The sequence below is a fragment of the Mustela nivalis genome, assembly GCF_964662115.1.
Source record: "Mustela nivalis genome assembly, chromosome: 5".
NCBI classification, from domain to species: Eukaryota; Metazoa; Chordata; class Mammalia; order Carnivora; family Mustelidae; genus Mustela; species Mustela nivalis.
Window position 1 is genome coordinate 52,802,953 of NC_139024.1, and position 17,192 is coordinate 52,820,144.

The 17,192-nt window shown below is 40.8% G+C and overlaps 1 protein-coding gene across 3 annotated transcripts in view; it reads left to right on the plus strand.

The window, feature by feature from the left end:
* LRP11 (LDL receptor related protein 11) overlaps positions 1–17,192 on the plus strand; it is a 46,879-nt gene that overhangs the window by 2,757 nt on the left and 26,930 nt on the right. For all 3 annotated transcript variants that reach the window (XM_082730285.1, XM_082730287.1, XM_082730286.1), the window contains exon 2: positions 6,678–6,835. In XM_082730285.1, coding sequence (XP_082586411.1) covers positions 6,678–6,835 — 158 coding nt within the window. The remainder of the gene's footprint in view (positions 1–6,677; positions 6,836–17,192) is intronic.

Genomic DNA, 17,192 nt, shown 5'->3' on the forward strand with positions numbered 1-17,192 from the left:
ATGTCACTAGAAGGATATAGCTCAGGTCCCCAGGTGCCCTCATTTGCAGCTAGGTCAAAGATTATCTACCCACACACCCTGTGTTTGCCTTGCCTAGATGCTTAACCTCTTAAAGCTCTATGCGTCTCAAACTTCTACGTTTTTCCTTCTAGAACTGCCTTTTTTCCCCAACTCTTGTGAGTATACAGAGTTGGAGGCTAACTGAGCATGAATATCATTTGGAAAAGCTCTTGCAGAGAATTTGTCAGGGGGCCATTTGAGATGAATAAAAACATGAAATGATGAAGGGGCACGTGGAATGAGATGGCACAAATTTATGGCAGAACCCATCAGCCACGTTTGTCACAGCTGCTGATTTTGGTGCTGGGCATTATTATAAGGTCCTTAGACACATGAACTGACTCTCCTCACAACATCCAAAGATCTAGGTTCCATTATAATCCCCAGTGTACTAGAAGGCTCTGTGAGAGAAAGTAAACTGCCATAAAGGGCCTTGCCACACATGAGTCATGGAGCCGTGTCCAAGTGTCTCGTAGGAAATACATAGCAGACACTATTAAAATGGTCATTCGTTCTTCTGGGATATTTTTATGGGAAAGTGATCCATACTAAAGAAAAAGTAGGAGCCAGGAAATTTATTGTGCCATTATTTATAATGGTGAAAAAAATTGATAAATTATATGTCCAATAACAGAGGTTAAAAATTAAAGTGGCAACTGTGAAATTTATGTGGTAACATAACTAGATATGTTGCTAGAATATATAAGTAAATATAATTATTATTATTAGTAGCAATATTTATTGTTAATGTTACTAATGTTACTAGAATATGTGAATAAATATCAATAAATAGAACATATTGGTAAGTTAGTAGGCTAATTCAGGATATAAAATTTATATTTCCTATAACTGGATATACTTTGGGGATATTTAGAAAGATCTGGGCTGACATCCAAACTGACGAATTTATCATTTGTGTCATGTTAGGCAACTAAGCCTCTGCCTCTCATTTCCTCATGAGTCTGACGCAGATGATAATACCTACCCCAGAGATTTGTGAAAGTTGAGTGACGTTAAGGCTCATGAGCAGTTAGCCTGGAGCCTGGTACAAAGAAATCACCCAATAAATGGCACCTCTTACTTATTATCATTAGCTCATACAGAGAAAGACAACGCTACACACCAAAAATGATGATAGTCACATTGAGGTTGTGAATAATCTTTTCCTGAAGTGTTACAATTAGGAAGAAGACACAATGAAAAAAGAAAATCACAAAAACCAACCACATGGATTTTGACACATAGTATCTAAGCCTCTTCCCTTAGTCTTGCCCCCTTCTCTGTCGGACTTCAGGAGTCTCTGTTAATTTCTCAACCTCCTCTATATCATTTGTGTCCACACAGTTCAGATCTAGGTTGCAAACCTCCTTGTTATTATTAAGGCTTATGTTCACAGCAGTGTGTTGTAAATCAGATTACTTAGCAATATTCTTATCTGTACAAAATGTCTTAACTTGATATGCTTCTTCAAATTTGGTATGAGTCTTATTTTGCCTCTGACCAAGTGTGTTTAGTTTTCAAAAGAAATCCGTGTTTCTATAGTACTTAACATTGATTTATTGCAGTTTAAGATGAAAATTCAAATTTACCTTTATCTTGTTCTTTATCTTCAAGCCAAGCTTTTTTTTTTTAAGTTGGGTGGGGATTTTTTGTTTGTTTGTTTTTGTTTTGAGACAGCAGGTGTTGGACGGGGGAGCAGAGAGGCAGAGGGAGAGAATCTCAAGTAACCTCCATGCCCTGTGCAGAGCCCCATGCCGGTCTTCATGTCATGACCCTGAGATCATGACCTGAGCCAAAATCAAGTGTTAGTTGCTTGACTGACTGAGTTTACCCAGGCAGCCCTTCAAGATTTTAAGTAATCTCCACACCCAATATGGTACTCAAGCTCACAACCCTGAGATCAAGAGTCCCACACCCCACCAACTGAGCCAGCCAGGTGTCCCAGCAAGTCAAATATTTTTAAATGATAGCACACTCCTTTCCTCTTCTGATTGTTGTTTATTTTTAAGACCTGTTCCTGGGTAGATAAGCTCTGACTTATTTCAGAATACATTATGCAGCATAATTTGCCCAGACTTGAACTGAGGAGGGAATGTATCTCCTACTTTCGTTACAACAGTGTGGAAGATATGAGGGTTTTGCTATGCTCATATATCATATCTTAAAGCTTACCTAAAGAAAAGTAAACAACTAAAACTCCTTCTTCCAGGAGAGGCAGGATGAATTAGTTGTGTAATTATGTGGGATATTTCAGAACTTACCTAATTTTTCTAATTTAAGACTTTGGGATTACATCTTTGAGAGCTTAAAAATATAGCATTCAGGGACGCCTGGGTGGCTCAGTTGGTTAAGCAGCTGCCTTCGGCTCAGGTCATGATCCCAGCGTCCTGGGATCGAGTCCCGCATCGGGCTCCTTGCTCGGCAGGGAGCCTGCTTCTCCCTCTGCCTCTGCCTGCCATTCTGTCTGCCTGTGCTCGCTCTCTCCCCGTCTCTCTCTGATAAATAAATAAAATATTTAAAAAATATATATAGCATTCATTGTTTTTTATATTGTGTAGGTATATTTTAGTTTATTTACTTACAAAAAGTATTTTAAAACAAATTTTCATGCAAATAGTTGCTAACTATAATGTATTACTGCAAAATATAAGATGATTTCCAGAATTATAAAGTGGTAAACCATTGTGTGGAAAGCAATGAAACTTCCAGAGCCAAAAGAAAGTTCTCAGTAACACTCTGTAAAATGGCTTATTAGTAGCGAAATTGTCATCTCTTTCCTTACCTGGGAGAAGCAGAATAAAGACCTCAGATACTAGTTCTTTGCTCTGCGATGGAAAAGGCAAAACAAATTTCTTTTTAGGCAAAGGTTGCTTGTGTGGCTTATTTAAATCTGAATTATGAGTCTTCATTGTTTTAAATGACTATAAAGATAGGACTTGTCTTAGGGTGCCTGGGTGATACAGTCAATTAGGCATTCAACTCTTTCTTTTTTTTAAAGATTTTATTTATTTATGTATTTGACAGAGAGAAAGGTCACGAGTAGGCAGAGCGGCAGGTAGAGAGGCAGACAGAGAGAGAGGCAGGAAGCAGGCTCCCTGCTGAGCAGAGCCCCAGCCCGATGCGGGGCTCAATCCCAGGACCCTGAGATCATGACCCGAGCTGAATGCAGAGGCTTAACCCACTGAGCCACCCAGGCGCCCCTAGGCATTCAACTCTTAATTTCAGCTCAGGTCGTGATCTCAGGGTCATGCCCCATGTTCAGCTCCATCCAGCTCCGCTCTCAGTGCCCAGTCTGCTTAAAGACTCTCTTTCCTTGGGGCACCTAGGTGTCTCAGTGGGTTAATAAGCCTCTGCCTTCAGCTCAGGTCATGATCCCAGGGTCCTGGGATCAAGCCCCACATTGGGCTCTCTGCTCAGCAGGGAGCCTACCTCCTCCTCCTCTCTCTCTCAGCCTGCCTCTCCACCTTCTTGTGATCTTTTTTTGTCAAGTAAAATATCGCCCTCGACCCGCAAGGACGACAAGAAGCCCCAGTTCGGATGCATCTTCTCTCTCCTTATTTCCGCAAGTCTACACACTTATATACGCTTACATGACCAATCAGTGAGCAGGGTACAGGAGGGAGCGAATCAGGCTGTGCACCTAAATGAACAACTTCGCTAGCAACCAATGCTGTTTACTTCCTCTTTGGGCGTTCAGCTTAGTCTCATGAGACAATCCTAACCTGGCAACTAGCCAGGTGCCATCTTTTAATGGTGGAGGCCGCCCTGGCCAGGGGCCTGCCTCCGACAGTAAAAAAAATTAAAAAAAAAAACAAAACAACTCTCTTTCCTCTCCTTCTGTCCCTTCCCCAACCTCTCTCTCTCTCTTTCTCTCTTTCAGATAAATAAATCTTTAAAAAAAAACAAAACAGGGGCGCCTGAGTGGCTCAGTGGGTTAAAGCCTCTGCTTTTGGCTCAGGTCATGATCCCAGGGTCCTGGGATTGAGCCCCGCGTCAGGCTCTCTGTTCAGCAGGGAGCCTGCTTTCCTTCCTCTCTCTCTCTGACCGCCTCTCTGCCTACTTGTGATCTCTGTCTGTCAAATAAATTAAAACAACAACAACAACAACAACAACAACAACAGCAACAACACCCGGAAGCCTGGGTGGCTTTATCATTAAGCATCTGCCTTCAGCTCAGGTCATGATCCCTGCTCAGGCACCCTGCTCAGTGAGAAGCCTGCTTCTTCCTCTCTGACTCCCCCTGATTGTGTTACCTCTCTCACCGTGCTTCTCTCTGTCAAATAAATATATAAATAAAATAGTAAAAAACAAAAAACAAAAAAACAACACCAACAACAAATGGGACTCATCTTCTCAGTAGACAAATGTAACCATTGGCAGTAGCAAATGTGCTTATTCCCTATAAATGGGCTAATAAAAAAGCCATCTCTTTTTGAGGCTACCAACAGCATTCTCATTCAGAAAAGCCATAGCTCTAAGAGTTGCCAGCCCCTTAGAGAAAACCTCTGTGTCGATATTGGGAGGATGAGTAGATGAGAAGATAGGGCTGGACAACTTCTGAAAGGTCATGGTAATTTGTTGAAGAGTTTTTCTTAAGCAGAGAAATAACCCAATCAGATTAGAATCTCAAAAAAGTCATTTTAGCTGTAGTGTGTCAACAGTGACATTTGTTGCCTAGTGAGAAACAAATAGGATTGCTTCTAGCCTCGGGTGCTGGGATATCTGGGTTGGCCCTTAGATGTTTGCTTGGGAAGCAGCTGGGGCTCTGGAGGAAGAGAGGAGTGTCTCCGCAACGCATTCAGAGAAAGTTAAGGAAGAATCCAGGCCAGAATCTGGGCAGAGCTTCAGCGTGAGAGGAAAGAGGAAATAGTGAATGCCAAAAAGGGTAAATTACAAGAACCTATAGATTTTCCCCCAGTTGTATTACTAATTTTCTTCAAGATATAAGTGCATTTGGGCAAGTTTACTAATAAACCTAAATCAATAAAATATTCACAACTCTGCTCTTAGATATGTTTTCTGTATGAAGCTTCTCCTATCCGTCAGCACTAAAGCAGTGATCAGTTAAAGGTTAGTGGTTAGTGAACACTACTTCAGGTTAGCCTTGAATTATTTAGTACCATTCCAGATCAAAGGTAAATACATACTTCTTTTGCTATCATACAGAAACTCTGTGCCAGCTTCTGTTATAAAAATCAGTTGTTTGGGGCGCCTGCTCCCTGGGAGCCTGCTTCTCCCGCTCCCTCTGCCTGCCACCCCCCCTGCTTGTGCCCTCGCGCTCTCTCTCTCTGTGTCAAATAAATAAATAAATAAGATCTTAAAAAAGGAAAAAGAATTTATTTTATTTTTTTTTAAAGATTTTATTTATTTATTTGACAGACAGAGATCACAAGTAGGCAGAGAGGCAGGCAGAGAGAGAGAGAAAGAGAGAGAGAGAGGGAAGCAGGCTTCTTGCGGAGCAGAGAGCCCGATGCGGGGCTCGATCCCAGGACCCTGAGATCATGACCCGAGCCGAAGGCAGCAGCCCAAACCACTGAGCCACCCAGGCGCCCCAGGAAAAAGAATTTAAAAATAAATAAAAATTAGTTGTTAGAGCCTGTGAATGTTTTCTATGTTCCAAGATTAAAAATTATATTCTGGAAAATTTCTAAGTGAGTTTTATGTTGTATGAATCCAAGAACTTGCCTTAACTTTCCAAACTATTTTCTACACATTGAACACTTTATATCACTTGTATTTTAAAAACTTAAGGATAACGGAAAAAAATCCCTATCAAAGGTGGATTTAAAAAAAAAAAAGATGTGTTTCAGAAGTCTTTTTTTGATAAATTTTTTTTTAAGATTTTATTTATTTATTTGACAGACGGAGATCACAAGTAGGCAGAGAGAGGAGGAAGCAGACTCCTGCTGAGCAGAAAGCCCGATATGGGGCTCGATCCCAGGACTCTGGGATCATGACCTGAGCCAAAAGCAGAGGCTTTAACCCACTGAGCCACCCAGGTGCCCCTTGATAAATTCATTTAATAGAATTTTGAACTTAAATTATTTATGAATTAAATGAAAACTTGACTCTAGAGAATTTAAGTACTACTCCAGAATGGATAGCCTAGTACTGGGTCTTGTGCCCACCACCTTGTTCTAGCTACTGCCACTAGCTGATGCTCTACACTGCCTCTTCTGCACCTGTTATAGTTGAAGTCCATATTCCTACTATGTTGCTATTTTATTGTTTATTATGTAAAGAGAATATGATGAAAACCAGTAAGAAAATGACTTTTAGTTGCTATACATTCTCTTAGTAGTTGTTCGCTGGATTACATCTATTCTAGCCAACAAGATACTTCTTTAAATAAATTATTTTTAAAATAGGGGATCAGGGGCGCCTGGGTGGCTCAGTGGGTTAAAGCCTCTGCCTTCGGCTCAGGTCATGATCCCAGGGTCCTGGGATTGAGCCCCGCATTGGGCTCTCTGCTCGGCAGGGAGCCTGCTTCCTCCTCTCTCTCTGCCTGCTTCTCTGCCTACTTGTGATCTCTGTCTGTCAAATAAATAAATAAAATCTTAAAAAAAAAATAAAATAGGGGATCATCCCTCTTGTAAACTGTTGATTTTCTTTCACAGAAAAGGATAAGCCCCCACTTAGCAAGGCCGGGCGGGATGTGATCTTGCAACTACCTACAGACGGAGTAGTTTTGGATGGCCGTGAGAGCACGGATGACCATGCCATTGTCCAGTATGAATGGACACTCCTGCAGGGTGACCCATCAGTGGACATGAAGGTAATTCGTGATGTCGTTGTAGCGGCTCCAAATAATTTCCCTGAGGTCATCTCTCATAATGTTTTTCTACTCCTGTTCCCAAAATATCTGTAAGCTGGCAGAAGAGGTGTAAGATGGAGAACGCGCAAGGGTGGTGGATGAAAAGGTGGTTTATTATATGAATGTACTTTCCTACTGAGTAAACAGTGTTCTGATCCTTTGTTTTGAAGCTTACTCTTGTTCTTGCTGCTTTTTTGGCAAAACACCTCAAGGGAAAAGACTCAGGCTTTGTTTTAATTACTCAGATTACTTTTTAAATTTTTTATTTCTTTTCTTAGCTGAAGATGCAGGTAGAAAATTTTAAAAATATGAAGGAATATAAAGAGGAAAATAACAATAGAATAAGCGAATTCTTCACACACTCCAGAAAGCAACCACCTCACCTAGCAATGAGGCCAGCGTGAGGTAACTGAGTTAGCAAGTGAGAGGAAGTGTTCCTGTTTAGGCGCTCCCCACTGATTTTCCTCAGGCTTATGTGGGCCCATCTGGAGTTGCTACCGATGAGAATGAGGCACTCTCCCCTTGGCGGCCTACGTCCAGCAATCTTTCTGGGTTGGTTTTGTTGTTGTTGTTGTTTTTAATTAGCTATAAAAAATTATATTAGTTCTAGAAGAACAACATAATGACTCGACATCTATATATATTGTGAAATGATCACCACAATAAGCCTAGTTAACATCTGTTACCTCACATAGTAACATGTTTCTTGTGATCAGAACTTTTTTTTTGAGGAAGGCTTGAAAACTTTTTTAAAGGATTTAGTCTCAGTGACTTTCAAATACATAGTATAGTGTTATTAACTATAGTCACCATGCTGTACATTACATCCCATGACTTAATTATTTTATTACTGGGAGTTTGCACCTTTTGACCCTACTTTACCAAATTTCACCCACCCCTCACACCCTGCCTCTTGCAGCTACCCATCTATTCTCTGTATATATGAGCTCAAGTTCTTTGTTTAGATCCCACATCTAAGTGAGATCATAGAGCCTTTGTTTTTCACTGTGTGAGTTATTTCACTCAGCATGATACCCTCAAGGTCCATCCATGTTGTCACAAATGGCAAAATTCCTTTTTATGGCTGAGAATATATATATATATTCTATATATATAGAATGTCCATCAGTGGACATTTAGTTTGTTTCTTTATCCTGGCTATTGTAAATAATGCTGCAATAAACATGGGGGAGTGCATGTATCTTTTCAAATTAGAGTTTTGTTTTCTTTAAAGAAATACCCAGAAATGGAATTGAGGGATCAACACAGGTTACCTTGAGTTGTGAGGCAAGTGGCTTCTTATTAACTCTATCAGGATCCTTCCTAGATAGGAGTATTTCCTGGCTGAACCACTTCAGTTGGAGGAGGTGGAAAAAGTCTGTATCGGTCAGCTGGGGCTGCCATAACAAACTAGCACCGGATGGACAGCTTCACCAACAGGAAGTTCTCAGTGTTCTGGAGGCTGGAAGTTCAAGATCCAAGAGTCAGCAGGGCTGGTTTCTTCTAAGGCCTCGCAGTTGGCTGTCAGCTACTTCCCATGTTTTCACAGGGTCTTCCCTCTGTGGGAAAGCACTGATTTACATTCTTTTAGAACAAAAGCAATAACCTGCTGATCCTTCAAGACTAATTTATTTCCATTATTTACTCAAAGATCATACAGTCTTTGACTTGCCTGGACCTTTGATCAGCATCTTACCCAACCCCCATCCATCTAGGAGCCCCTTCCAGTGGTTGTCTACTCTCTGCCTGGTATTTCCGGAGGTGAAAGCTCACTACTTCACATCACATCCTATAGCAGCTTTCATCACCTCTAATTATTAGGCTAACAGGATGTGCCTCCTATTACTTCTGTGTACTGGACTAGATCTTCTCTTTGGAAAAGTACTCAACACATCCTTTTATTCTGTGTATCAACCACTTAAGTTTTTGAAGAAAAAAAATAAATGAGGGGCTCTTGGGTGGCTCAGTCAGTTAAGCATCCACCTTTGGCTCAGGTCATGATCCCAGGGTTCTAAGATCGAGTCCCACATTGGGCTTCTTGCTCAGTGGAAGCCTGCTTCTCCCTCTCCACCCCACTGATGCTGTCTTCTCGTTATCTCTGTCTCTCTCTCTCTCAAATAAATAAATAAAATCTTTAAAAAAGAGAAAGAATGTTGAGGTTTCTGGGTGGCTCAGTCAGTTAAATGTCTGCCTTTGGCTCAGGTCATGATCCTGGGGTCCTGGGATGGAGTGTCCCATTGGGCTCCCCGCTCAGCAAGAAGCCTGTTTCTCCCTCTCCCTCTGCCCTTCCCCTGTTTGTGCTCTGTTTCTCTTCCTCTCTCAAATAAATTTTTAAAATCTCAAAAAAAAAAAAAAAATCTAACACCCTTATGAAGCCCATATGTAAACCGTGGTTCTTCCTGATAGACTATGACCTCCTATGATATAGACATTGTCTCTACTTCTACTAATGAAGCTTAATTTACATAAACTATTTTAGTAGCTGCTTCACACAACAGATTCAGGTTGAGTTTTCCATTAACAGAATTACCTAAAACCTGCTTCATCTTTCTGCATGAGCTACTGCCCTGATGGCCTCTTCATCCTGTATTTATATAATTGATTCATTGAATCTGAATGCAGGACCTTAAGTTTATTCTTTTTACATCCCAGCCTTTTGGTTTTCATCTACAACAGAAATCATTTTGAAAATTGAGAGTTATCCAAGCATATTTATTATCCTTCGATGCATTTTGTCAGCTGCAAAATTAATGTATCTTTATTTAATCTTTGAGAACCAAGGTTGTTCAGGAAAGGTAGACAGATAAGCCATCGATCATACCACTAGAGAGCTCCCTTGAGATGGACACTGACTGGTAATTGGCCCTTCTGGGACATATTTGTTCAAGCAGCTATAAATCTGCCTCCACTATCATCTAGCTTTGGGTATTTGCTACTAAAAGCTTTATTCTGTAAACAATGAATTGCATATATGAGTGCTGAATAAAAATAATGCTGATGATTCAGTATTTAATTTATTGAAGGTATTTATAAAGGCCTAACAAAATTAGGCATTTCTCATGGGCTTTTACGTCTGACTGCTCTGCCGTCAAGACAGAAATATGGACCAACTCCCCAGCCAAGTATATAATGTGCTGGCAGATAGATCTAGAGTTATACAACCATGATCTAAGTGACAGAATCTGCAGTAAGAGAGCCATTTGCTACCAGACTGTGTACACTCACGAATGCTCCCAAAGTAAACTGTCGTCCGACTGTGACTTCATCATAATAAAACTGTCATTGATTAAGCTACGCACTCAATGCCAGGCCTTTTGGACCCCTCTGCCATCCTCAAACCAGCCTCCCAAGCAGGCACATCCCCATTTGTAGATTAAAATTATAATAAAACATCGTTAAAGACTTTGAAGTGGCAAGAGATTACTGAGTAGCTTTTAAGGAAATGCTGGGGGTGGAGGAGCAGGTCCTTCAAGGTTAGCATTTAGAGATTATAGAGAACAGACTGTAATGCAAATGAGTCTTGTCCTGAGAAATACAAATAGATTTTTCATGTAGAGATGCAATTGATTTCCGCCCTGTGGAAAAGTGGATTTCAAACATGACATTTTAACCCCTGAAGGTATTAATCTATTAATCCAGGCATGTCAGTGCCTAATAGGTACTAACAGGATACTTGTTTCAGCTTTGCAGCTCCTAGCAACTTCATCAAAACATTCTTGGCTGCTTATAACTGTCTGTTCTTCAAATTCTCCTTTGTTTTTTGTTTGTTTAAAATTTTATTTTTATGAGAGAGAGAGCAAGCAAGCAGGGGGAAGGAACAGAGGGAGAGGGACAAGCAGACTCTGCTCTGAGTGTACAGCCCAACACAGGGCTCTATCCCAGGACCCTGAGATCGTGACCTGAGCTGAAATTAAGAGTCGCATGCTTAACCCGCTGAGCCGCCCCGACGCCCCTCAGATTCTCCTTTGAATCTATGGAATGTCTTATTGGTTTTCTCTTTAATTAATGAATTAAATAAAAAAATTTTTTTAGATTTTATTTATTTATTTATTTATTTATTTATTTATTTGACAGAAATCACAAGTAGGCAGAGAGGCAGGTGGGAGGGGGCAGGGCGGGGAGCAGGCTCCCTTCTGAGCAGAGAGCCCAATGCAGGTCTGGATCCCAGGACCCTGGGATCATGACCCTAGTTGAAGGCAGAGGCTTAACCCACTGAGCCACCCAGGCGCCCCAATAAAATCTTTGAATCATGTTCATATTAGATTTGTCTGAGAGTCATAGTTTTAACATTTTGAGAATTTTCTTTTAAAGGAAATTAACATCCTTCAGCCACCATCTCATCAATCCCTTTCACTTGGGTAGCCTGATTTTATACCCCCAAATTTCCTTCTTCTTTTAAAGTTTATGTTATTTTTTGATCTCTACACCCAATGTGGGGCTTCAGCTCACCACCCTGAGATCAAGAGTTGGTGTTCTTCCAACTGAGCCAGCCAGGTGTCCCTACAGCCCCAAATTTCTGACAGGAAAATTGGGACTGTCAAGTCAGGCGTGGGTTTTGGGTTGTTTTGTTTTTGTTTTTGTTTTTTTCTGAGAATGGGATCCAGTTTACTGGAATGTTACTGCAGTTCTCTATCCAGCTGCAAAATAGGGCTCACTTGGAAGGTTGTTGGGAATGGGGTGAGAGCAGTTCTAGGCTAGCACAGCAAAGCAAGTAAGTTAAAACCCAACATGGGATACGCTTGTTCTTATGCCCCTTGATATTCTTATGCCCTTTGACTGTCCCCACCCCTCAGGAGCACTCACCAATCAGGCTCTCCACTGAGAACCCAATGTTTGCTCAAGATTCTCTCCCTCTCCCTCCCCGCTCTGGCCCTCCCCCTGCTCCTGCACAGAGAAAAACCAGAGCAAACAGGAACATGGATCCTTCTTGATAAAATCCAAGTTGGATAAAATCCAAGTTGGAAACCAAGAGGTGTCCCCATTATTCTCATTTTTAAACCACCCCCAAATAGATAAAAATGGTATCTTATAGGGGTGCCTGGGTAGTTTAGTCAGTTAAGCCTCTCTCTCTCTCTCTTTTTTTAGGATTTTATTTATTTATTTGAGAGAGAGAAGGAGAGAATACAAGGGGGAGGGGTGGAGGAAGAGGAAGAAGCAGGTCCCCCACTGAGTAAGGAGCCTGATGCAGGGCTCAATCCCAGGACCCCAGGACCATGACCTGAGCCAAAGGCAGACAGACACATAACGAACCGAGCCACCCAGGCACCCCCAAGCCTCTGACCCTTGACTTCGGCTCAGGTCACGATCTCAGGATCATGAGATTGAGCCCCATGTGGATCTCCACACTCAGAGGGAATCTGCTTGAGATTCTCTCCCTCTCCTCCCCTCCAATAGATCTTTTTTAAAATGGTATTTTATAATTCAGCCTTAGAGAAGAGGTTTCTGGGAAAGGAACATAAATAGAAACAATAGTTGACTTTTTTGACATAGGATGAGAGAGTGCAAAATAACTGTTGGATTTCACATTGCACTGTCTCCTTGTATAGGAGCCATTTTGTCACTTACTCCTCAGATTTCCCAGGATATAATTTGGGTCAATTCTGAAAATGCTCACAAAAGGAACAAATCTTTACATGGTAAGGAGACAACTTAAAAAACTACTGAGAGACTTTAGAAAAATTTAGTGAGCAGAATTTTCAAGGTAGCCTGCTTGTGTAACCAATAGGTTCCAGAGAACCTACCATGGTCTTTGAAGATTAAACACTAACTATATCTGTTGTCTTCTGTTTTCTATACATCTTCATTGATAACAGGTCAGAGAAATACATAAAATCTGTAAATCACATGAGAATTTATAACAATAACGAGAGATTCCCGTAGAAGTATTTTCAGAAGTATTTTTAGAAGGAACGATGAGCTGAAGAGAGGTTTTACTGACAGAAGGGCCGTGTCTGCCTTTTCTCCTTCCTCCCTCCTTCCTCCCTTTATTCCTTTCTTGATGTTTTTCCCCTTCCTCTCCCAAAGCTTAGAACTGTGCTTATACTTACTAGGATTCTAATAATACTTTGGAATTGTTTGCTCAGCTAATCTTTCCAAAAGCATTCTTCTAGTCCCCAAATCTGTTTCATCCTTCAAAGCACAATGGGCAGAACAACATTGCTCAGGGCTCTGGACTCATACAGATACTTCAAAGCACCCTTGAGTGTTGTCTGACAATTTCTTTGCACCTCATCAGAGGAGAAACTAGGTACACAAAACCTATTGTTATTTCTCAGTTATTGAACAATTTCCTGTCTTCATAAAAACAAAATAAAAATCATTTCATTAAAAGTTATCCAAGACATTCTAGGCCTTTGGCTGAGGGAGAGAAGGCTGTTTCTAAATTTGAAAAAAAAAAGAGAGAGAGAGAGAAAAGTGGTAATTGGGTACCTGAGAAAGTTTCATATCGCACTTAACCTATTTCCTTCCTCCTTCAAGTACATCAATTCATCATAAATATAAGAGAGCAAACAGGTAAGAACTGTAACAGAGCACCTACTTTGCTATGGTTTTTGAATCCTAGCTCTACCGCTTCCTGTCTGTGAGACAGATGGTTTAAGCCATTTGTAAGATGAGAATAAGAGCCCTCCTCTCAAGGCATTATTATTGGGGTTAAACAGGTTCAGGTAGGTAAGGCCCCTGGAGCTGTGAGCCACACACAGTAAACATCATGATATTCTATTTATTATGAGATCATTTTCCCCTTGATGGTATTCACACAATTCTTTTTTTTTCTTTTAAGATTTTATTTATTTATTAAACAGAGATCACAAGTAGGCAGAGAAGCAGGCAGAGAGAGAAGGGGAAACAGGCTCCCCGCTGAACAGAGAGCCCAATGCGGGGCTCGATCCCGGTATACTGGGATCATGACCCGAGCCGAAGGCAGAGGCTTTAACCCACTGAGCCACCCAGGCGCCCCATTCACACAATTGTTTTTTTTTGCTTTGTTTTTAAGATTTTATTTATTTATTTGCCAGAGAGAGAGAGAGAGAGCAAGCGAGCACAGGCAGGCAGAGTGGCAGGCAGAGGCAGAGGGAGAAGCAGGCTCTCCGCCAAGCAAGGAGCCTGATGTGGGACTCGATCCTAGGATGCTGGGTTCATGACCTGAGCCAAAGGCAGCCACTTAATCAACTGAGCCATCCAGGCGTGCCTCACACAGTTCTTGATAGCCTTGTTTTACACCCAAGCAAGACTACGTTGCTGCGTGGGTCCTGTTCTTCTAGAGATTCTCCCAAAGGAAGCCCAAACCACAAAGACTCCCTCCACTCGCTCACCGGTACACAAAAGGACTTTAACAGGGAACAAAACCACAAATGGCTAAAGAGTCAACCAAAAGGACTTTAAGAAGGAACAATTTTGACAATGAGAAAGCCAGAAGGTCTAGGTGTTTCCTGGGAATGAGAGCAAAAGCAGAAGGAGAAGAGAAGTGAAATATACCACACCCCACAGAACCAGACCAAGGGTGAACTGCCTCAAACTGTCACCCCCATCCTAGGACTCAGTCCTTCCATTCACCCAAAGCTTTGAATAAAGGACAAAAAGTAATGGCAGCCCACAGGGCATTTTCAGGACAAAAAAGATTCCCAGGGCTACAAATTTCCTAAGTAACACCTGGAGATAAACTGGTGCACATGAATGAATAGTCTATTGTGATTTTGAGGATTTCTTAAAAAATGAAGGGTGTAGAGGGGAGAAAAATCCAGCAAATTCTAGAACTCACAGCTCCAAGCATGCCAGATAGGGTAATAATTTATGGCTGCTGTGTTTCAATGTTAACTATGAGCTTAAACGTAGCCTACCCCTCACTTAGGTATAAATTCTTTTTACACAATACTCAAGACCTTGAATATTTAATTGCATTTTTTTCTTTAAGAACATTACTTATAAAGAAATGTTGAAAAATAATCTCCCTGGGGGTGGGAGATATATAATTTATGAAAAATAAATCTGAGTAAATCGAGTTAGGAAAGATCTATTCCAGTAAGGGTAGAAGCTTTGAAGTTCTTTGCCTGTTCAGAAACACACATACAACTTCTCAGACAATAAATCGACAGCACTGTAGGCTTCCAGAATCACAGGAGACTGAGTCTATCTGTGCTTCCGGTCAGGTGGGGCTTCAACCTGATTTACTGTCTGCTTTTCTTAGACCATTACAGCTGGCCAGTCTGTATATAAACTGTGCCTAGGTTCTTTCTAAGAAACGGTTCTTGGAATAAGGACCTTGGAAGGCCTTACTCTGCTGACCAGGAGGTTGGATCTGGAACCACTGTGCATATGGAATTTGGAATCAAATGACCTGGACTCAAACCCAGTTTTGCCAATTCCCTAGCAGGGTGTACTTGGGGAAAATATTTCATTCTTTAAGCCTTAGCTTCCTCAGCTGTAAAGGAAAATACCATTTGATAGAATTTCAGTAAGGGTCAAAGTAGGAAAATGCAAATAAAGCACTTAACTTACCACAGAGCATAACATGAGCAGTCCAGGAGAGGTCACTATTATAATGAATTCTAAACATCATGGGATTTAAATACTGGTCTCTTTTGACCAATAGTTCAGCTGAGCTACAAACAGAATAGATTTACTCACTTGTATATAAACAAGAAAGTATGAGGCCCTCTTCAAGGCAAGGGGCAAGGGTGTAAGGCACTGGGGAAAATTTTGTAGGGCCTAGTGCCCTTGACACCAGTTGAGGAGATTAGACACACACCTAAATAACTATCACACCAAGTAGAAAGGGCAGGGTTGTAAAAGGATGTAGATAAAGTGCTCCTAGAATTCAGAGAAGGAGAGATTACAATCCACTTCAGGGAAGTCAGAGACTTCACAGATGGGCGCCCTGTGGTATGTATCTCTGTAATCTTAATATTCTGACAAACAGGACTTATAAAATTATATTGACTTGAACTTTTCAGATTGAAAAAATCCACATTCTATAGTGCAAAAACTTTGGACATGCCGGATAGCATTCAAAATCAATGTGTATCCTATGAGTATGGTGACCTAGTGCCATAAAATCAGAATCCATTGAAAATGAGAATCAGGGTTGGCTTTGCCCAGTGGACAGTTGGCCATTTGCCCAGTGGCCTGTATAGTAACATAACATACTTTTACTTTTTAAGTAATAACACAGAGAAATTTATATTATTTATATTTATATATTAATTTATATGTTCATAAATTTATTTATAATTGATATTTTTATTATATTGTTATATACTTATATATTATATACTATATTATATATTATATTAAATATGATTCATAATTATGCATTTATAATTTATAAATTTTACCTACATATAGATTTATATTATATTATTAAATAATATTATTTCTAAGATATAAGTGCCTGGCTGGTAGAACAGGAACACTTGATCTTGGGGTTCTAAGTTCGAGCCCCATGTTGGGTATAGGATTACTTAAAAAAAAGGAAAAGGGGGCACCTGGGTGGCTCAGTTAGTTGAGCTTTCTACTCTTGGTTTTGATTTCGGTCATGATCTCAGGGTTGTGAGGTCAAGTCCTGAGGCAGGCTCCGCACTCAGCAAGGTCTGCTGAGATTCTCTCTCACCCTCTGTCCTTCCCCCTGCTCCTGCTCTCTCTCTCTCACTAAAATAAAGAAAAATAAATAATACAGAGAGATCTTATGTACACTTTACCTACTCTACCCACATTTTGCCAAACCAAGATACCAATATTAATCTTCCCTAGTTTAGGAAGGAGAGAAGGGCAGTAGGAGAAGAAACAAGAAAGAAGCAGTACTAATCTTTTGTCTGTGGAAATTCTGCTTTATGGCCAGGTGTCAAGAACATCGGCTCATGTTCTCAGGGAATATTATCCTGCTCTCGGTTCAAACAAGGAGAACGGTTGTCTTATTCTCTTTCTCCTATATGTATTTTTTACCCTAACACTTAGAAAATGTTTGTAAAATACTTTAAATCCTTCCCAATATCATATAAATATGAGAAGATATCTGGAAGGATTACCTGGGGGCTTGGAGGGAAAATATCCATCTCACTGTTCTAAATATTCTAAATATGTGATTTCAAGGAAAGACACCCTTTGTTAGCTAAATGAGTAATGAGGGTCGAGGAGGGGATATTAATCTGAATAGATCTAAACATAAGCTCACCCAGGACTTTGAAGGTTATCTCCATGGTCTGGATCTGGACCAGTGTTTCCCACATCAGAAAGGAGGTGCCTAGGAAGGCAGAGAGAGACATCCAAAGTCCAGGTGATCCTTGGCCTCTTTGACAGGGGATGCTCTGTCCTTCCAGCCCCA